This window comes from Sceloporus undulatus, chromosome 7 (assembly GCF_019175285.1).
Source record: "Sceloporus undulatus isolate JIND9_A2432 ecotype Alabama chromosome 7, SceUnd_v1.1, whole genome shotgun sequence".
Taxonomy (NCBI): domain Eukaryota; kingdom Metazoa; phylum Chordata; class Lepidosauria; order Squamata; family Phrynosomatidae; genus Sceloporus; species Sceloporus undulatus.
This window is the reverse complement of record NC_056528.1, coordinates 1,698,592-1,721,043: the sequence shown is the minus strand read 5'-3', so window position 1 is coordinate 1,721,043 and position 22,452 is coordinate 1,698,592. Positions and strand designations below refer to the sequence as shown.

Sequence of the window (22,452 nt, the reverse complement as noted above, 5' to 3'; positions counted from 1 at the left end):
ACCCAGAGCGATGGATGCAAGCTACAGGAAAAGAGATTCCGCCTAAACCTTAGGAAGAACCTCCTGATGATCAGAGATGTTCAACAGTCTTGGAGAGCAGTGTTGAACATCTCTCACAAGGAATGGATAGCCATCTCTCGCAAGGAATGCTTGCATTGTGTGTTCCTGCATGGAGGAAGGGGGCTGGATTGGATGGCCCTTGGGGGGGTCTCTTCCAGCTTTAGGATTCTAGGGCCTGTTACAGACTGCCAAAATAAAGCTGCTTGGGGTCTCTTTGGAGGTATGCTGTTTAAATGATGCATGCACCCAAAGAATCCAGAAGCTGCACCAAAGCTGCCCTCCAGTGCTTAGGAATGGAGTGTGGCTTTGGTGCGACCTCTGGACTCTTAGGACCCATGCGTCATTTAAATAGCATACCTCCAAAGAGACCCAAAGCAGCTTTATTTTGGCAGTCTGTCACAGGCTAGGATTCTATCCCACCAGGTTTACTTTTAGATCCACTTTTGAAAATCACCCTGTTTTTCACAAGCCTGTCCAGTCCAACTTAGTGTCTATATCACAGACAGTATCAACACTGGCTTTCGATATTTTGTACTGCATTAATGGTATGTTAAAACAACTGACAACATTTGCAAATGTCCTTAGATTTAAACAACTGACAACATTTGCAGATTTCAAACAAAGGATAATATGTATAGGGCTTGTAGCTTAGTGTAGGGTCCTTTCCTTCCCAGCAGCAAGGTTTTTGAACTATGGCTCTGAGAAAAGCCAGGAAAACATACCAGAAGGACAACTCAGTCCTTCCTCTTCCTAAGAAATATTAGAAATGGGATCCAACCTGTTACATAAACACGAGACCTGCATTACTTCTATTTACTGACTATTGTGTTAGTCACCAAGGAGGCTAAAATCCAATAGGATGCATTTACTGGTAACTCCCACGATTTCCCCCCCCCCTTTTTTTTTTTTTGCTCTTCCACCTGAGAGAATGACAGATGAAGAAGAAAATCTCCAACCCATCCAACTCTTTTTAAAAACACACACACACAAAAAAACAACAGACAACCCACAAACTTATTGGGTTTCACCTGATATGCACAGATGCGATGGGAGTGGCTTTGCAGCCTGCGCATGGCTGCAAAAGGGGTGGAGGTACCCAGGAGCAATGGATATTTAAGATGCTGGGGATGTGTGAAGGGAACCAATGCACACACATCTGCACATAGGCATGCATGCACACTGAACTGCAGAAATCCACATGAATGGTCTACCCTCCAAAGACTCACTTCACTGAGAAAGAAAAGAGGATCGCAACCAATTCGGGGTGCACTTTCCTTGCAGGAAACTTTAGTTACCAGCACAGCTCAACACAGTCTGCCTTGGAGAGAAGCTAGGAGTTTCCAAAGCAGCAGCCACTGGAAGCAAGCAGAGGATACCGAACCAATACGAAGCAAATAAACATGCAGACCGCTGTTAGTGCTCGACTGGCGTGGCTATGCGCGCTGACCGTCTCTCTGGCCGTCTCCCCAGCGTGGCTGCAGAAACCACCCAAGCGGAAGCTGGTCAACGGGAGCGTCAAAGGCTGCTGCGAGGAGCTGAAGGAGCTGAAGGTGCAGGTGGCCAACCTGTCCGCCTTGATAGAGGAGCTCAGCAAGAAGCAGGACAACGAACTGGGCAGCGCCATCATGCAGGTCATAGAGCTGGAAGGGAGCATCAAGCGGATGGATATGCGCCTCAACGACGTGGAAGGGAAATACTCCGAGATGAACAACCAGCTGGGCATTGTGCAGCTCCAGGCGGCTCAAACAGTCACACAAACATCGGCAGGTAAGAAGGAACTCCTGTCTCGCTCCCCTCCTCTTGCTCTGTCATGTTCTATCTGAGATTCAATGATGCTTCCCATAAAACCCACCTAGACCCTTTCCCCTCCAAGACGCACCTATCTGTCCTTGCCAAGAAAAGATGCACAAGCAGCAAACTAAATTGCCAGCTCTCGGTTCTTTCTCGCAAAACACACTTCGCCTACGATGCTTTTCGCAGGTCTTCTTTCCAAAAGTGTTCCTGCAAAATGCTACTTCCCCAAATTGCCACATTTACTTGACTATAAGTCGACCTCGTGTATAAGTCGAGGGCAGGTTTTGGGGGCCAAAATTATGGATTTTGATACGACCCGTGGATAAATTGAGGGTAAAATCTAAGGACGATGCAAAGGAAAACAATGCCAAAGAACTTACAAAATTCCAGCAGAAATGACTTTGTGCTCACTTTATTTTTGGAAATGGAGTTACAGTATCTCCATTGATTCATGGATAAGTTGATTCAGGTTTTTTGACTTAAATTTCTAGGCTTATACCCGAGTATAAACAGTAAATGAACATTTTAAAAGACGCCCTTAGTCTCTGTTACAAAACTGTATCTGGTGAATGTTAAGAAAGATGGTTTTAGGATGCAATCCTGAATGAATTTCATTGAGATGTATGTAGCTGCCATTGGCTTATTTGTTTTATTTAGTTTGGGACTTGGAGGGGCAAACTCCAGAGCCCTAGCCAACGGGAAGGATGCCAAACTCACTAAGAATGGTTTGCTATATTTTGAAATATGTTACTATCTAAGAACAGATCCCATATATAAGACCGCTGACTCCAGAGTCTAAAATTGCTATGCGCAGCACTGGGAGTTAATTCAATAGACCTCAGCAAGACATCTCCCTAAAGAGACTGTACAACGGTACCACTTGCCTAAAACATTTCTTCTTCATTAAAGCCTCTCCTATTCAAAATCCCCGCAGCTAAGAAACCCATGTAGTGAGCAAAGGCTTTGCTAAAAAGTACGACAGGAGCTTTGGAAACCACTTGAAAGGATCGCGACAAGCTTTGCACTTGCTTTTTGAGTGAGAACATTAAGTCCCCTGCGACAGCATTTTATGTTTTTTAAAGTAATTAACTTTGAAGTGATTAAACTTCATGCTCCATTAGAGAAATAAATACATTTGTAATGTCAGATCATGAGACCTAGATTCTTGAAATTTAGCATTTATGCCAAAGGGAAAGGGGCTAGGAATGCATACCTGTGGGTTGTTCTCTTTTTGAAACAAAATGCTTAACTTTAATATGGTTTTATGTTGAAGGGTGGTGGTACCATCTTCAGTTGCTAGATGGCAGAGTTCCCTAATCAAGGCATAGGTTTGCATCATTACAGTCTAAACCAGTGGTTCCCAAACTCTGGCCTTCCAGGGGTTTTGGACTTCGGCTCCCAGAATTCCAGGCCATTAGCTAGGAGGGCTGAGGATTCTGGGAGTTGAAGTCCAAAAACCTGGAGGAGCAAAGTTTGGGAACCACTGGTCTAAACTTTAGACTGCCAGCCACAGATGCTGCTTGTGAAGCGTCAGGAAGAAACTCTTCCAGAACATGGACACATAGACCACAAAAAACCCACAAAAAACTATGGATGCTGGCCATGGAAGCCTTCGACTTCACATAAGAAGATTAGTGTTCACAGATATAGCCATGTTAGTCTGGAAAATCAGCATGCAAAGGGATCTTGTAGCATCTCTAAGACCAACTGAAATAAAGAAGCTGGTAGCATGAGCTGTCGGAGACTTCAGTCTGCTTCTTCAGGTGCAAAATGGAGCAGCTTTGGCTTCGTTGCTTAAAAGAAGATACTGAACTGCAATATATGTCCTATCACAGCCACACTAAGACCATCCTCTGGTTCTCTGGAACAAAACGGCATTACGCAGGGAAGAGGCCATGTAGGGACTTGAACTACCGGATGCAAACAAGCCCCTGTTTGGCATCCAATCTTTCTTACCAGGTGGAGGAGAGTCACCTTACACTCTGTTAAAGCTGTCAGGATGGATAAAGATTCGCTTCAGGTAGAGCTTCTCCCCTCCCTTTCCAACAAAGCAGCTGGATGTGGAATTCCTAGCATGGAGAGGGAAGCAAAACAGCTTCCAAAAAGAAGACAAACATGCTCAGCCTGAGTGGGAATATACCTTTGTGAAGCAGAGCTGATGCAGAAAAAAGAAAGCGCATAGCCCAAACATGTTGAATGCACGGACTTGGATCATATGCTCAATTGCACATTATATGCAGGCAAGCTGGCCCCAGGCCCAGCCGTCCCATCTCATCAAGACGCTTGGATTTGAGGAACAGTAGCAAACTGTGCATTTTCCTTGGTAGTTTGCATCACAGTTCCCATTATCTCTGGCTAGCAACTATGTGGACAGGGGTTGTAGTCCAAAAGCAACCGGAAGACAGCAGGCTGAGGATGATGCTTGGTGATGGGTCTTGTTGCCTACTTGGCTCCAACTTGGCAAAGCTGAGATAAGAAAGAACTAGGAAGAAGCACAGAGAGTAAGATGGTTTTCACACACTCAAAACCTCGAACCCTGCTACTCAGTCTTTGTACAGGTCTTTTAAAAAGGATTCCAAGCCTTATAATTTTGTAACTGCAGACCTTGAAAAGTAGACCGGTATTATATATAATCATATTGGCCTGTTACAGACAGGCCAAAATAAAGCTGCTTTGAGTCACTTTGGAGGTATGGTATTTCAATGATGCATACGTCCTAAGAGTCCAAAATCCGCACAAAAGCCACACTCTAGACCTAAGGACTGGAGTGCAGCTTTGGTGTTACTTTTGGACTCTTAGGACTCATGCATCATTGAAATACCATACCTGCAAAGTAACTCGAAGCTGCTTTATTTTGGCCTGTCTGTAACAGGCCATTGTAGAACTAATGAATGGACCTGATGAAAAAGTCATTTGTAAAGTACCCAGTGTGTTCAAAGAGAGGGTTGAATGAAAAATTTTGACAACTGTAACTCAGTTACTACATCACACTAGGATGTTGTTGTTCTTATTTTAAGGGAGATGAGACAGAAAGGGGATTCAGACTCCATGCTCAAGCCATCAGACTTTCCCAACCCATTGGGTTCTGTTCAATGTGGGTCCATATTTATCCCACGCCAAGCTCCCAGGGCTGTTATTGCTCAAGGGCAAGATGCCTAAGGGTTGTGGGCAGGCCTGGCTCAAGGGGGCACCTCCAGAAGGGATGAAAGGATGTGGCACCCCAGATGTTGTACCACAACTCCCATCAGCCCTGTGCAGGACAGCCAATAGTAAGGGATCATGGGAGCCACATAGAGAGAGAAGCTTCCATGAAGCCACAGTGGAGCTTTCTGTAGGCCTCAGGTGCTTGGTCAGATGTCTTCACCAGACAGGTTCCCCGGTACCTCTGTATAGATAACCAGGTTAATACCAAAAATGTATGTTTCTGCATGAAGAAAAGAGCAATACCCCAAAACCATGTTTCAAAGCAAGCTTCCAAAGCACAAGACCTGATCAGCAAGGCAAACTAGTCCATGGGGTTTGGGAAATGCTTTTTGTGCAGCAAAGGTCCATGGAAACCCAATGACAGTCTTGCACATCTTAAGTCTTCCAAATTTATCCCTGCAGAAGCAGAATGCACCTTGGTTCACTTACTGGGATCAGCTAGAGCGATCTATTCTTGAAGAGCCCCGGTGAAATGTGCAGCCGCTTCCTCCTATTTGTGGCATATACTGTAGTTTGGATGAGTTGGGTTAGTCACCGGAGTGGTTGGTTGGATCTGTGTCAGAAACACAATTTATTTGGGTGTGTATGATGGTGGGAGGAAGAGGCAGGTTGACCTCAACAAATGCTCAAGTCTAACACCTCACTTGCCGCTGTTCACACAGACGCTGTGTATGACTGTTCATCGCTTTATCAGAGGAACTACAGGACCACAGGGGTCTACAGACTCCTTCCAGATGAATTCCTTGGGACACCAGAACTGCAGGTAAGAGCGCATGAAAAACACACTCCCCTGATGGTTTGCGCCTGCTTCCGGTCAGCTGCAATACAGAAAAGCTACCATCTGTTTGCAGTCTCTTCATCTCATGCACAGAGTTATTGTGACCCCTGAAAGTTGACTTCTCTAGGCTCCTAGAGACTCCTGATACTTCACAGGGTTTCAGTCTATGGAGCTGAATGGCACAAATATTCAGGGATTTTCCATTCTTTGGTGCTCAAACTCTCCTGGAGAATAGAGCCATTTCTCCTGTAACACTGCAGATAACCATTTCTCAAAGCGGAAAGGGAGCTGATAGATGCCATGTTAAATACAAGCACCATAGGTTTAAAAGGATGGTTTTACCATAGGTTTACAACTCGCCGGGGGAAACCGCAAACAATTTTCACTTGATTTGTTTCAATGTACGTAACATTTTCTCTTTAAAAAGACATCCCGATCGCTTTGTTACTGACCCTGTTTTGGTGAAAGTGAATAAATACTGCCACGCATCCGGCAAACTAGGCTCAATGCTCTTTTTCCACCAGGTATATTGCGACATGGAGACCGACGGCGGAGGCTGGACCGTCATCCAGAGGCGCAAAGTTGGCCTGATCTCCTTCAACCGAGACTGGAAACAGTACAAGCAAGGCTTTGGCAGCATACAGGGTGACTTCTGGCTGGGAAACGAACACATCCATCGGCTCACCATGCGCCCAACTGCGCTGCGGGTGGAGCTGGAGGTGAGTGGCTCCAAATACCAGGCTGGCTTTTGGTACTAAGGGTGTGCTGGGTAGTTATGGAAGGTTTCCACCTTGGAAGGAAGATTTGTCTGGAGGCCATTTCCAAAAGCAACGTGGGACAGTCCAGTGTTTAAGGGCCGATCTAAAGTCTGGTTTACATGGTCCACAACGCTGGGAGTTGCTCATTCAGTTGCTCCCACTAGTTGTGCGCCTTTATACTAACCACCACCAGCAACACACCAAACATCAGCAGAGGCTTTTCCATAGCTTCAGAACACTCTCCCTTTGGGAGGCTTGCCAAACTGAAGGCAGACCAAGGTTTTTCCCAAAGGCAGTTCATTCTTATTTCATTATGAACGATAGCATCTCGTTCTCAAAACATCCGCTGTTTTTGAAAATGTTATGCGCTCTAAGCCTTGTATACAGGAAGATAAATAAGTACCAGTCCAATGCGCAAAGTGAACATTTGCTTCAGGGGAGCTAGTCCAGTCAACAAAATGCCCTTCTGTCTGACGCATGAACGGAAATGCCAAAAGATGCTAAGCGAGTGCAGGGATCAATCACGGTCCCAAAGACCATGGAAATCTTTATGAAGGTTTAAGACCAAATAGATATATTCTTAGAAAACCTTTGTTTTCTGAGATAAATCATTAACAGATGTTGTCTTCTCTTCATTTGCTTCCATATCCACTTGCAGGACTGGAATGGCAACACCCGTTATGCGCAATATAGCTACTTTGCGATGAGCAACGAGTTGAATAGCTACCGTCTGCTCCTGGCCAACTACAGCGGCAACCTCCCCCACGATTCCTTGAGATACCACAACAACACAGCCTTCAGCACAAAGGACAAGGACAACGACAAGTGTGTGGATCACTGCGCGCAATTGCGCAAAGGTGCGGTATGCTCAGGCTCTCTTCCTCTTGGGTCAGGTTTTAGCTGAGCTAGGCTCCATGCAATTTTGAGCATACAAATACGACATTAAAACACCTCATGCCCTGTTCCTCCTCTTCTGAGAAGGTCCAGTTGCGATGGAAAGGGACAACCAGCTGGGGAAAGATTTTAGATTACAGATCCCAGAATTCATCAGCTGGCATGGTCTATAGGGTGGTCTATTCAAGCTTACAGTTGGCCCTCCACATTTGCAGCTTTGACTTTTGCACATCTGATTAATATGTTCTCTCTAGGAATCCCTAGGTCCTCCAGCGCAACTCTGCCAGAGGTTGACCATAGAGTTGTGCTGGAGAACCTAGACGTTCCTAGAGAAAACAGCTCTCTAGGCATTTGTAACTCCTCCAGCATGATTCTATGATCAACCCCTGGCAGATGTTGATGGGAGGACCTGGAAATTCCTAGAAGTGTTCTCTTTGGTAAAAATAGTGCCTTTTTATCCCACGTTAACAGGGATCCTTCATCCCTAATCCCAGTGAATATGGAAGGACCACTGTAGTTTGCTCTGACCCCTTTTCTAAACGTGTTGCTTCCTAACAGAACCCCTGTTTCCATATAGTTTAGGCCTTCCATTTTGTGGTTTATGAGCATCAGGGGGGAAACAGGGATAGGAAGGTTCCTCCTTCACATTGTCTTGAAACTTGATCTATAATCAATACTGAGTGTGTGGACGGACTCTAAAATGTAAGCTCAGCTGTTACGAATCATGGGACAGCTGGCAAGGAATGAGCAACTGGAAACATAAAAGAATGGGAAACAGCAGGCAATGGTGCGCGCGCCTTGAAGTAGTTAACAAAGACATGAAACAGCAGCAACAAGACACAATGCGTTGAGGCAAACCTAGATCAGTACAAGGTGCTTGAAGAGAGGGCAGTCCCATCACTTATTTGACCATACAGTGCAGGCATGTACGTGTCAATATCTGAATTTGTTGGACTATAACTCCCATCAGTCCTAGCAAGTTTACTCAGAGTTGATGGGAGCTAGAGATGCAACAACCTCTGGAGGACCTAGTTCACCAATGGTCCTCATTGGCTTGAACCTGGATTTGTTTGCATGCAATGCACAGGGATCTAGGAATCTATCTGGATCGCTATAATCTACACCAGACGTAGGGAGCCTCTGGCCTTCCATGTGTAGGATTCTAACCCCTTAGAAAACAGGGCCAATGATGACAAATTATTTGAATTGTAATTTAACTACCTCTTGAGGGTTGTGATACGAATAAATGCATCACTCCTGATCCACTGCATCCGCTTGTGTCTTGAAAGGTGGCTACTGGTACAACTGCTGTACAGACTCCAACCTGAACGGTGTTTACTACCGCAACGGCGAACACAACAAGAGCACAGACGGCATCACCTGGTACGCCTGGTACGGGAAAACCTACTCCCTGAAGAAGGTGGAGATGAAGATCCGACCCTCGGACTTCAAGGCCCAAGGGGACACCAACAAGGTTGAATAAGGAGGCAGCAGGACCTCCGCATGAGGGGACTATTGGAGGAAAGGGGGACGGGCAAACACACACACATAGACACTTACTTAATAGCAAAACACAACCACAGATGTGAACAGAATGGACGGATGCAGGGTATCGCACCGCACACATTACCATCGACACAGGCCTCAAACATTTTGCAAACCAAAACATCTGTACCCTTTCTTGTGACAACATTCTATCCAGGAGAATGCTCAAAAAACGTACCAAGACAGAGACTCCTTTGCCTCATAAGAATATTGTGCACACTGTGATCACGGAGTGGCTCTAGTGTATTTACCAGACAGATAGGCATCTTTAGACGGGAGCCGAAGTGAAGCAGCTTGTCAGCTTCTTGTTATATGCGCCATGCAATCTCTACCACTTTCAGTTAAGTCAAGCACACAATGGAGGTAAAAGAAGCAGAGTTAGGGAGTTGTTTCAAGACAAAGGGAGCAATAATGCCTGAGTTAGAAGCACGGAGTTAAAGTTAGAAGCACGGAGTTAAAGACATCAAGAATAACACGCGACAAAGACTGCCACATACCATAATGCATTTTGGAGAAGCCATGTTCAGAAGAAGTCACTAAGGGCTGCTCTCAGAGCCCAATTCCCTGCTTAACTGTGTTGCCGGAGTGGGTTCATAGTTAATATATCTATTTTTTATTTTCATTCACTTTTTTTATTATTACAAGAGGAAATTAGCTTAATTTAAAGTTGCTGCCTTGACCCCGGAAGATGCCAGTTTTCTGGGAAGTGTCTTGTATGCGTTGACTAGCCAAAACATGGAACATTTAACAAGGAGTGCCTTATCCATTACAGAAGGCTGTTGCGTGGGAGACATCTCCAGGTGGGTTTGCGCATGCTGTACATTTAAAAAAGCGCTCTGTACAAATTGTGCCTTGTCTGTGTAATGGAATCACCCCCCTTTCCCAATTCTAAAATAAACTCTTTTGTTTTTAAACCTGGGTTTCAGCTCTTTGTCAAAAACTTCTGATTGAAATATAGAAGATTTCAAAACAGAAACAAGCAAGGTTTCGGCAAGAAGAGGCACTAGGATAGAGGAGTGAATGGTACAGATGCTCATCTGTTTAATGGTACAGATGCTCAAGAATAGCCCAGCATATACAGTAAATAAAAAGCAGATGGAATAGATATGGGATAGAAGGAGGAACACCAAGAGAAGGACCAGCATGCAAAGAAAGCCATGGTCAATACATGCAGTTAGGTCACATAAAATTAACTGAAGAGTGCAACCATGAACATTTTTACCAGGGAATGAGTCTCATCAAACTATTTAGTTCCAACTAAGACTGTAGCCCCACTATGGGATTACATTTCCAGGGTGCTAAGATGGCGTGCTCTGTGACGCAAGAGGCCATGCTGTTTCTAGTAGGTTTCCCACGTTGGGAAACCTTTTAAACCTTGCCCACTACCCTTATCTCTCTGCCACCCATCTCTGATAGACATGCTTAGCATAACTGCTGCACCAAAAAATAAATGCTGTATGTTACTTTCAGCAAGTCAACATTTATGAAGAGCCCTACAGACCTCAAGTTAGAACGAAGGGCAACCATTCAGTGTTAAAGACAGCAAGTGCCACACCAACAACAGTGCAATGCCATCCGCATGGCACACCAAGGGTTTGCAAACGGAAGGGCACCGGGGGAGAAAATGGGGCTTGGTAAAATTACCTTTTTGGACTACAACTTCCAGAATCCCTAAACCAGTGGCTTCATAACTAGGAGCTTGTGGGAGCTATCTTCAAAACAGGTAACTTTTCCAAGCTCTGGTTAGAGACGCTGCTCACAAACAGCTCCAGGACTAGAGCCGGGAGGAAAGGAAAAGTCTGCAGAATTCCTGGCAGAGAGATGTACCGTTTCTATTGTACTTGGCCCCAGGCATCTAAATACCAGATGATGGTATTTTAAGACACAGGGAGGGTCAATTCGTAGAGTTTTTATGAGCTTATATCATGCTGAAGTACTTTGGCCGCTCTTGCCAGACCAATTGACACAGCGATCTCTGCTAATTCTCCAAACCACCATGATGCAGGAGTCCAAGCCCTTCATAAACTACCCAGCTACTTGCGAGATTTATCTCTGCGTTAGAAAAAGGCATTAGCAAATGTCTTCAAATGTCCCTTATATAAAATCTCTTGGAAGTCACGTAATACTTTGGCTGGGGAGGAGGGCGACATGCTAAAAGGCGATCTTAGTGCCAAGGTCTGTGCTGTGTGCTTTGCCTAAGTAAGAAAAGGGATGCTGAAAGAGGCACAAACCCTTCTCCTCGGAAGATTAGGGAATAGACTAAAGGCCTAAAAAGGATTCTTGACACTCCCTTTATCCCTTAAGACAGTGATAGGCAATCTGAGGCCCTTGGGAACTTCACAGTTACAGTGCTGACTCCACTTTAACTGCCATAGCAACATCCCATGGATTCCTGTGATTTGCAGTGTAAAGAGGGGTACTTAGAAATCTCACCCGGAGAGCTCTAGTATCTCACCAAACCATAGGATGCAGCCATGGCAGTTACAGTGGAACCACAGTACTATACCTGTGCATGGCAAAAGGCCCCCAGGTGCTGCTTGAGGCTTATAGGAATGATAGGATATCAGGTTACATACCCTGCCAATACATTTAGCTCACCGGACACAATCCAAAAAGGGTAAAGCCATTTTTGGCCACCTTTTCCCAGTGTCAACTGTCTTGCAGTCCACCAACTTCTACCGCAATGGCAACTTATGATAAAGACACTTATCAAGAGACAGGCATGCACATGAACTTTTTGAACTCTTATGCATTTCAGAAGCAAGTTGAGAGAGACAATGGGCACATTTGGCTGCAACAACGAGCCACATCTCTTCCTAAACCAACAACAATTTCAATTGTCAGGGAACACACAAGCCAGAGTACTCAGTTTGGACATCACAAACAAACCAAGGATCATTTGCTCAATTGGTACTTTGCCACATCAGAACGCCCCAGTGCCAAGATCCACATTCAACAGTTTGATGAGGGCCTATACAGGTTGCTGAGTTCCCCATCATAGGCAGTAGTGTCTCATACTTCATTGCTAAACCAGCGGCCAGACAGACAGGGTCACAAGAAGTAAACATACATTTTGGTCAAAGGATTCTCTCCAACCACCATGTGCAGCTAAGAATTAAATGGCCCTACCTGATGAGAGATTCCAGGATGGCTGGGGTTGGGCCCTTCTGGAATTCCAACTCTTTGTAGTGCAGTGCCTTGGCGTACGCCCGGCATTTGGCGGCTCGCTCACCCAGCAAGACGATGCCATTATCATCACCCAACGGCAACGGTCCCTGCAGGAGAAGAAGCAAGACAAAAGGAGAGATATAAAAAGCTAAATGAGGAACAGAACATACCCTGACCACTATTTCCAAGGCTTTAGATAATGGGCAGAGGATATGAGGGGAGCAAGGGGAGCAGAATTGGGCTAGTCACTTTTGCAAGCATGCTTTCATTGCTGGTATAAGTAGTTCCTCCCTTTTCCTTCAATTTCTATTCCACCTCAAAAGAGTTCCTCCTCCAATGGTTTTTACCTTGTCACTATGTTCCATAAACTCTGCCAGATTCAAAAGGGTCTGGGTGACCTCCGCAATGTCCTGCGACGTCAGGGCCAACTCAATACTTCGAATCAGCTCATCTTGCTGGTCCTCATTGAGTTCAGACCAGCACGAAACAAAGGCTGCATTGAAGAGATCTCTAGAAAGGAAGATGGAAGAAGAATGGCACAGTAGTGAATACGTATGTCAACTGTTCAGTACCAACAGGTCAATGAAATTGCTTTTCCCCTATTCAGTCATAGGAGAAGCAGAAGAGATTTGGGAAAATCTTGGAGCCAGTTTCTAAACTGAGACACAACAACACTTGCTGCTTCAGCAGTTTATACACAACTGAGATTTGTCTCAGAGATCCAACCCAAGAGCCAGTGTGTTTCTTGGACCCTTGTCGGTTCCAAAGGGCTAAGAAAGATCGTTCTCAATTATTGCTCGATGGGGTCCAAACCCACAAGAGATAACTAGATTGTAGTTCTAACAGATATAGAATCAGCAACGCAAGGCGAAATGGATATGGAGGTTATGCGGGGACTAAATTAAGAATATCACACACTTTTAGGGAGACAACCCTAAATACCAAAGGCTGGGAAGCATGGTCCTAGAGGAATGTACTCAACCACTTCTGCAAAGAGATGATAAACTAAACCAGGCCAGGCCTTTTGGGGGGATATGACTACAACGCCTATATGACTATATGACTACAATGGCCAATGAAGACTTGGGGGATTTGTTGTCAAAAGGTAAGTTTTTCAAGCAGGTCACTTATGTCCTTATTGAGTCCATGCCTTGAATGGAGCTTGATCCTGTCTCTGCTTATTGGCAACTGGTTATTTTCAGCATGAAACTCTGCTGGCTCCATCCAAAAACTCTGGATGAAGCACAGACAACATAGATTTCTCCTGGAAACATGGAGCAAGTTTGTCACTTGTATCAGAGGGCTAAGTCAGCTTCATCTGGATTTAAAGGCTAAATCGAAGGAATGCTGGAGCTCAAAGGCCCGTCCTTAATTTCAGAGAACCACAAGGTGGCTTAGAGGTTAGAGAGGGATTTTGGAAACCCTGCCACACACACACAGTTACAGACTTAATTATGTAACAGTTGCGTCCCTAATTGTGTAACCGTTCTCGTTTTCCTTCTGTTCAAAACAGCGGCTTCAGTTGTGTTTTTCTTTTTTAACTTTCCAGCCCTCTTACGCAGGGAAATGAACCGAGAGAAAGGGGCAACCCTCTGTGTATGGAGGTTACCACAATAAAAAGCCAGGCTCTGGTACTCTAGAATCTACCTTGTTGTTGTTTTTCACCTCAAGGTCCACAACTGGAAATGGCTGCAAAATAACTGCTCTCAAACTAGATTCAATTACACATTGAATTCTCGGAGCCATACATTTGGATGAGCTGCATAAACAAATGCAAACTTTTATCCGAGACGCTATAAATCTGGAGTTCTAACAGCCCCCTTTAGACCTAAAAATGACTCTTGGTAATATAAAAGAGAGGGAAACCTTGCTGATTTAGAGCAGAATGCCCAGAAATACACCTATTTTCGTTTGATCAGCAGATACACATGAAGTTGTCCCTTTCTGAGTTATCTAGTCTAGTATTGTCAACTCTGACTGCCAGCAGCAGCTCTCCAAGATTTCAGGCAGTGTTCATTCTTAGACTCACCAGGAGATTCCTTGTGTTCCCTGGCAGTCTCCCACCTAAATACTAACCAATACTTAAGCCTGCTTAACTTTCAAAATCAAGATAGACTGAGTGCGACCTATGGACCTGACAGGCCCAGGATATTCTTTTGACATCTGCTAATATAAATAAAGCCACTAATACAAATTACTGTAAGCCACTGGCTCTGCATTCTCTCCGCTCATAAAGAGATACAGTGGGAAGACTCCCGAGAGTGAATAATTCTGCCATATCCATGCGCTGGGAAGGAAAGAATGATGCCACTGAGGACATTGAGAAACTGGAGCCATGTGTCCAAAGGAGGGCGGCTAAAATGGTGAAGGGTCTGGAAACCATATCCTATGAGGAACGACTTAGGGAGATGCGGATGTTTAGCCTGGAGAAGAGAAGGTTAAGAGGGGATAGGATACCTCCTCTTAGTAGCAACATAGAGCAGATGCTTTTTCGTTTCTAAATAGCTACCATTTCTGAAAAGCAGTAAGAAACATATCCAACAGAAGTCCAACTGGGCAGTTTTCAAGTTGCAGCTCACTTCTTTCTCTCTCTCTCTTTCATTCTTTCTTTCTTTGGGACTTAGTGTGTGGTTGTGAATTATACCTCTCCCACAAAAAGGCAGTTTATTTGCAAAGAGAGGTAGTAAGCAATAGGCTGAATTAAAGCATGAAGTCTCACAGGGGGTTTCGGTTATTTCTAGCACCATACTTGACAGCTTTCTCATGGTACGTAAGTCTGAGAAAGTCAATAATCCTCAACAGTATGATGATGGTATTTGCAGTGTATCCCTGGGCTTGCAAGGAGGCCTTGTTTACACCCCAGAAAACCCTCCCAGCAGGTGCATGATGCCTTGCAAAAAACCTCAAGACAGCCCAGCCCTGCTCATTCGGGCGGCAGCAAACAAATGACTGCGGTTGGTTTAATTCCACCCAGAGGAGCCTTTAGCGGAGGCACAAGACTCGTTTTATGTACCTTTCCAGCACCATTTTTCATTTGCTATCACAGGCTGGAAATAGCATCAGGCGCATTAAAAGGCTTTTTACAAACATTTTTTCCCTGTCTCGGCTCTAAGAAACACACCTCGGGGAGCTGCCATCCAGGGGGAAGCTGGCCAAGGCATCCGATTCCGGAATGCTTTTATTTGTCCCAGCCGGTAATTAAATTTTGCTTGCAAATGCCTTTGCCCTTCTATTTCCACCTTTTTTACAGCACTTGGCTCCAGGAAAAAGAATGAGGAGAGGCAAAAGATGCCATTACCTGGCCATCGGGTTGTAGGCCTGGGCCAAGGCCCAGCATGAGCGCAAGGAGGGCGACGAGGAGTCTTTCAGCAGCTCCAAGCTCAGCCGCCTCAACCACTCCAGCCAGTCGTCTTTGGAAACTCTTCGGGCCGCGCCCCAAGCCTGAAGCACAAAGGAGATGTTCATACTTGGTTAAAATAATCAGCTACAGAATGGGGACAGTATTGGAGTGAGACCCCAGCATCTCCTCTTCAACTGTTAAGAAGTCCAAACGTTGCAAAGATCATCACGGTAAATGCAAACACAAGCAATGGAAGACCTCCCTTTGTTGGCAAGTAGCTTAAACTATATTGAAGGGCTTTGAAAAGGAAAAGGAAAAAGCAGAACTAGCTCATTGGCAGAGCACCTGCTTAGCAGGTAGAAGGTCCAGGTTCTATCCTTGGCGTCTTCATTCAAAACAAGGGTGCATAACCAATGGCCCTCAGCCTAAGTTCAACAGCCCAGTTCAGGACTCCATAAAACAGTGGTTAGAATCATAGAATCATAAAGTTGGAAGAGACCGCATGGACCATCCAGTCCAACCCTCTGCCATGCAGGAAATCTATGCCACAACCCTTTAATACAGTTCCTCATGTTGTGGTGACCCCCAACCATAAAATTGCTGTGTCTCGGTTCCTAAAATCATCAGAAATATGTGTTTTCCAATGGTCTTAGGCGACCACTGGGAAAGGGTCATTCGAACCCCAAAGGGCTCGCGACCCACAGGCTGGGAACCTCTGCCATAAAGGCAATCTTCCTCTTCTGCAGCATCCTTCTCTTCCCACCATGAAAGGTGGGAAGGAAAAGAGGCCAAGAAAGAGGATAGGAGATCTTTCCTAATTCTGCCTGTTGAAAAGGAAGAGGCATGGCTTAGCAGTGAGAGACATAGTGTGACTTAGTGGTCAGAGGTTTGGACTGGTACTTGGGTACTTGGTTTCTCTTCATGCAAAAATAAAAGCTAGCTCCTTCTGAAAGGTGTCCCCAAATCCTTCATTTGTTCAGGGAGCCTTGAGACAACACAGCCGGTTGCTTACCTTCTGCAAGTTGATGGTGCTGACGTGCAGCTTCTTCATGGGACCGGTTTCCACAGGGCCACTGGCGAGGGCCTCCCCTTGGTTGCTCCTCTGCATGCGGTGCTGGTAGATTAAGGGATCCTCTTCTTCATCTGCCAGAGTGTAGCCCTAGTTCAGAGTAGGATTTGCTCTTAACTCAAAGTTGTATTTGTGCACCCGCCAGCTTCACATATCCACACTCCCAGGAAAAGATCCCTGGACAATCGCCTTGTCTTTCCTGAATTTGCCCATTTATTTAAATCACGATTAGTTAGTTGTGTTTTTATTAGTCTGGCACCCCACTAATACAACGCTCAGTATGGCAAGATTGTAAAATATGCGGTTGGACTGTATCGCCATTATCCATCCAACTATGGCTGATGGGCATTGCAATCCAAATTCATTTTGGAGGGCCTCATGTAACCCTCCTCTGCATTAACAGAATACAATTCACTAAACATCTGGGCGGATATATTTTAATATCTTTTAAGTGCCAGACTTCAAAAACAATTTTACTCCCAAAGGCCTTTTGTCGCACACATACACACAACCAAAATAAACAAAAATGCACTACTAGTTTTGGTTTTGTGAACTTCCTCTGCCTTTCACATTGGATTTCTTCAGTCTGCTCACCTTCACAATCCGGCAGATAAGGACATCGTAGCGCTGGTGGTTTATCCGGTGACGCACCAAGACTTTGTTCACCATTGGGATGAAAATCTGATACTGTGGATGGAAGGAAGGAGGTCAGGATCACAGAGACAATGACTGAAACTAACTGGCCCAAAAATGGCCTCTCCTAGGGCTAAAACTATCCCAAGGGACCTGTAAACATGGCAAAAATGACCCCCACAGCTTCCAGAGCAGGAGAGGACAAACTGAAGTCACGGGTCACATTCACAACCCGGGACATTTTTGTGGTCCCCAAGGGTCAATATGTGTGTGTGTGTGTGTGTGTGTGTGTGTGTGTGTGTGTGTGAGTCAGCCCTCCGTTTACATGGGGGATCCGTTCTGGACCCCCAGTGAAAACAGAGACTTGCACTTATTCATGCCCCATAAGCTTGAATGGGGTGCATCTTTGCAAACACATGCAGTGCGCCCCATCGAGAATAACAAGGGTTGCCCTTCCATGTATAATCAAGAATGCGGATCTCAAGTCCGCAAGAAAAGAGAGACGACTGTATGTATATGTGTGTGTATGTGTATGCCCTAATGTGCTCTCTGGGGATGTGGGAGGCATTTCCATCACACTGACATTTTAGGTTGAGAAGATAAAAATTATAATTGGGTTTTTTAGTTTTAAATAGGGGAATAACGGGATCATGCCAGTGTTAAGTACATATGTATTTTGTATTTTATGGCGTATTTTTGTGTTGTAACCCGCCTTGATCCTTTTGGGAGAAGTGGGATATAAATAATAATAATGATAATGATAATAACTTGATGAAAATGCTATCATATCCCCTAGACCAATGGTTCTTAACTCTAGGGGATATGAGAGCTAATACGGCCCCAGCCTCCTACCATTGCCCACTCCTGCTCTATTGGAAGTACATACAACCATTGAATCAACCAAGAAACTATTTGGACAGGTATATATTTTCAAAGGAAAGAACTGCGAAAACCACCTTTGACTATTCCTTGCCAAAGAAAGCCCTGGGAAATGTATGGGGACACCTACTCCTTCCCAACCCATGTTTTCCCTTTCCTTTTGTACCTTCTTCCCCAGCTGGAAGACCAGGGATGAGAGCGTGTCCATGGCCGTCGGCCGGAGCTCTGGGCTCTGGTCTAGAGTCCGCACAAGAGGATGAATGATCCGGGAGGCATAGTCAGTGAAATCCAGGGACTCCGTCAAGCGATCCACAGTTTCTAAGGCAGCTCTGGATTTAAAGTAGGAGAAAATATTGTGTTTACTAGTGGAAAATGAGAGGGAGACTTGCGGTAAGCATGCACATGATGTAGGCAAAATGGAGACCAGAGAGGAGCATAGAGAAGAGACCAATGCTTACCTGCGAGCCTGCAAAGGGGCATCTGGCGCATCAAAGAGCTTGACAATGGGAGGTAGCAATAAATGCAGGTAGTCATCCAAGTTTGCTCCAAACAGCTGGATGGCATTCAACAACTAGGAGGGTGAGAAAGCTCAACATGAATGCTTCAAAGCCACACACACTTTGATCTTGAACTGTTTTGGTCAAGCGAATGTGAAGAGAGGGTGAAGGGGAAGGGAAAGAACATATACTCCCCGCATCTACTCTGAGTGCAGTATTACAGGAGCCAATAATACCATCCACAAAATTCACTTGTTCTTCCTCCACCGTGTAAGCATCAACAAACATCAAAACAGTTTAAAAGGCCAAGCTGTCCTTTTAAATGCATTACTAAAGCAAAAAGACAGCACAAATCACACCACTGTGCAACATGTACACCCAGGACCAAGTCCGTTCTGCCTACAAGATATCACACTCACCTTGGTGGAGACGGCTCGGCCGCTGCTGTTGTCGTGCATGAAGACCCGCAGCATGTGGGGGATGAGCTGGGGAAGGTAGAGCTTGAACTCCCCCCCTAAGGCCACCACAATTTGCTCAATGAGGAGGATGATGGTGCTCTGTATTGAACTGTTGACAACCCAGAAGTCCTGGAAGGAAGGACAGAGAGAGAATGAGGAAAGATGTGTACAACTGAGGGATCTGCCTACCTACACAGTTATCTTCTTCCTCACAACTCTGCAAGGTAGGTCAGTTGAAGAGACGCTGGCCAACCCAAGCTCATCCAGTAATAAATTTCATGGCTCACTGGGGGCTTGAACCTGGATCTCCCAGTTCAATGACAGAAAACCATCTCAGTGCATCAGATCAAGTATAGTTGGGTCCGTAGCAACATTGAAGCGTCCCAAATGGCCACCTACTTTACCTACTACTTGCCAACTACGCATTATCGCCAAGCCCTCCCCGCTGCCTCTTGCCCAAATATATATTTCTAGGGTTGCAATCTTGCTAGGAGAACCCCCCATTGAATTCAGTAGCAATTCTGAGTAATTGTGCACAGGGTTGAGCATCATCTGACTGTAAAGCTATTTTACTAAAGGCCTGATCAGCTCCTGGGTAAAAGATGACCTGGAGGTTCTTTGTATTTGTTATTGTGTGCCTGCAAATCATTTCTAACTTACAGCGGATCCTAAGGCAAACCTATCCTGTTTTTTTCTTGTTGACAGGGGTTTTGCCTTTGCGTTCCTCTGAGGCCGAGAGAAAGGGACTTGCCAAAGATCACCAAGCGTCATAGTCCAACATTTCAGAGAAAGCACAGAGCTGAAGGTAGTTATACTCACTCTCATGAGGGTGACAATCTCATCCATGTAGGGTCGAATATGGCTTCTTACGAAAGACACCAACATCCCCAGTTGCTGGAACAAGAACTGAAGGAGGCGGAAGGCAACAGTTATGGAAACACAGGCAAGGTTTGGGACGGAATCAGTGTTCACAATCTCTTTCCAAGAACACACATTGCTCAGATGACACATGCGGTAAAGCAAGGGCGGCATTTCCCTCCAGCAGCTCATGGCCATTTCCCCCCAATTTGCTGGCACTCCAACGCATGTTCCGAGATTATGAGTGCGCAAAACCCATATGCCCCCTAAACACACACACTCACAGGTGCTAGAGGAACTCAAGTAAGCATGGACAACAAAGCATCCAGACATGCAAGGGTTGACGCCAGAACCGCAGATTGCCATAGAACTTTGCCAACTCATCTAGAGAGCCACTATCCCCTCACCAGCCAATTTAAGAAATGTATTTAAGAATATACTCCCATCCTATTCCCCATGTGGGATGCATGTGTTTCTCTAAGAGAGAGGTCTAACAAAGCAAAAGAATCTGCGTCGCTTGCAAAGAAAAGATAGCAAAGCTCTATAGGGTGAGCGCTGGGATGAAGACCCCATTAACAGTACAGTGATAATACAGTTTTCTCTTAGAGAGAGATCACCCAAACCATGCAAAGGAAGAAAAGAAGGGACTAGCTTTGTCCGTTTAATAGAAGGATGTTAGGCAGAGTTGGTCCTTTCATTAGACAGTCAGGTGGGCCTCAGGCAGCAATGTCAGTTGTTACGGAAGGGGGGACGTTGTTAGCTATTTAATTTGTCATTCTTGTATTTTAATGCCAAAGCTATCTTTGGATACTATGGATCACTCAGAGCTTTGACTGGAGGTACATTGAGATCTTTTGGTAGACATCACACCAAGTGCCTTGCCTGAGTGTTTAAGCACCACATGTACCCACCTCGGCTCTTCTCCCCAGTACACTGTCGCCATCTTCTTTTACCTGAAATTTTTTAAACAGATCAGGCGAATCGTGCGTAGCTTCTAGGGAAGACAGATCATGTCAGGTCTAGGCAGCCTGAACACCAGAATCTTTAAAACCCACGGAGTTGTTTTGTGAGAGGAGAGCCAGAGGCAACTGCAGTTCTACATAAGCAATGTAACAGCAACTCACAAAACAGCGCATGGACAATGAGCAACTCCAAGGAATCCTTTATTCCCAGCTTGTCCATTCTATACAATGCAGAGAATCTTAGGTGAGCAGGAATGCTCCCCTTGCTGTTCATGAGACCCAGAAGGAAGGGATGTGGACAGGATTTGCACTTGCCCCAAACTGTGCATAGATGGGATATACAGTTGTACCCCGTATCTGAGAAATGGACAAGCTGGGAACAAAATGAGGTCCGTAGTGTTGCATTTGACAGGGTCTCTAAGGTATGCCAGCCTTGGATCTTCAGAAAGGGAGAGCATTGAATCTTCTTCCCTGTATGTATTGCTATCTATCATTGAATATCTTTTTAAAACAAAAATTAAGCTCTGGCACTAGAAGAATAACTGTAACATAATATATATATTTTAAAATCTCTTCCCTTGGCGGGATCACAGCGCAATATAATGGCATGGGAGAGTTTAGCCGGTTGCGGCAATCTACACTTCCCTTTCCAAAAAAAACAACAGCAAAATAAATGATGATGATGATGATGATGATGATGATGATGATGATGATAAGCAGCAGCACCATACACTTGAGGATTACAAGACAAATGTGGTGGCAAAGGCCATGCAAGAACTATAGAGGCTTCATTTTTCATGGCAGGGAGGTGGGCTCCCTCCGCCATCAAGAAGGAAGCCGATAGGCAGCAGGCCTTCCAACTAAGAAGCAGGGAATGGTGCATAGCAGACAATTTGCTGATTTAAAACAACAACAACAACATCAAAGTAATAGAGAAGTAATAAAGCTGGTAACTTAAGTTTCCCAGCACACCTAGGAGCAGGGTCAACTCAACAACCCCAATAGCACCTTCCTCGGTTGTTCTCTTCGTGTGGTTTTAAAACCAGATACTGGTTTTAGGGAATGAGGGGAAGAAGAATCACCCAGGGGCATGCACTCACCTCGCGGATGGCACCGTCACAAACCCGAATGACGTTGAGGAAGGTCGGCATGACCTGAGGCAGGAACTGGACGCATTTGAGCCCCAGGGATTTAAAGATAAAGGTGATGGCCTGGACCACCATGGTGTGGTGGTGGGACAGGGACTGGTCCCGGAAGATCCTCATCAGGGCTACCATGGAGACAGCGGGGTAGAACTCGTCCAGCGGAAGGTTGCCCATGTTGACCAGCATCTCGCTGGTGCTATAATCAGCTGGAAAGGAGAAAGAGTGATTCACAAAAGTGCCTGTCAAAAACAAGCTGGAATGGATGTGCCTCCGAAACCACATGGGTGTGATGTTGAAAGCCAAGATGACACCGTGACAAGAGCGTTAATAAAAGATCAACAGCCAGCCGACAGCAGCCTTTTAACATCAAATCCACAAAGCTATCATGCAAAGAATCATTCCCACTTAAA

The 22,452-nt window shown here is 45.3% G+C and overlaps 2 protein-coding genes across 7 annotated transcripts in view; one reads left to right on the top strand and one right to left on the bottom strand.

Moving 5' to 3' along the window:
* The window catches only part of MTOR (mechanistic target of rapamycin kinase), a 66,333-nt gene that overhangs the window by 28,677 nt on the left and 15,204 nt on the right, over positions 1–22,452 (bottom strand). For 4 of the 6 annotated variants that reach the window (XM_042477967.1, XM_042477966.1, XM_042477968.1 and 1 more), the window contains exons 19-29: positions 21,998–22,248; positions 20,847–20,888; positions 19,897–19,983; positions 19,039–19,206; positions 18,581–18,693; positions 18,289–18,451; positions 17,205–17,297; positions 16,554–16,700; positions 15,500–15,642; positions 12,549–12,711; positions 12,163–12,308 (exon numbers count right to left, since the gene is read on the bottom strand). In XM_042477967.1, the coding sequence (XP_042333901.1) occupies positions 12,163–12,308; positions 12,549–12,711; positions 15,500–15,642; positions 16,554–16,700; positions 17,205–17,297; positions 18,289–18,451; positions 18,581–18,693; positions 19,039–19,206; positions 19,897–19,983; positions 20,847–20,888; positions 21,998–22,248 (1,516 nt within the window). The remainder of the gene's footprint in view (positions 1–12,162; positions 12,309–12,548; positions 12,712–15,499; positions 15,643–16,553; positions 16,701–17,204; positions 17,298–18,288; positions 18,452–18,580; positions 18,694–19,038; positions 19,207–19,896; positions 19,984–20,846; positions 20,889–21,997; positions 22,249–22,452) is intronic. The other 2 variants (XM_042477970.1, XM_042477971.1) reach the window with 1 other exon arrangement.
* ANGPTL7 (angiopoietin like 7) lies at positions 1,282–9,927 on the top strand. The gene is made up of 5 exons (XM_042477999.1): positions 1,282–1,827; positions 5,721–5,821; positions 6,361–6,555; positions 7,253–7,451; positions 8,778–9,927. The coding sequence occupies exons 1-5, from the start codon at positions 1,461–1,463 to the stop codon at positions 8,969–8,971; spliced, it is 1,056 nt and encodes a 351-aa protein (XP_042333933.1). The 5' UTR covers positions 1,282–1,460; the 3' UTR covers positions 8,972–9,927.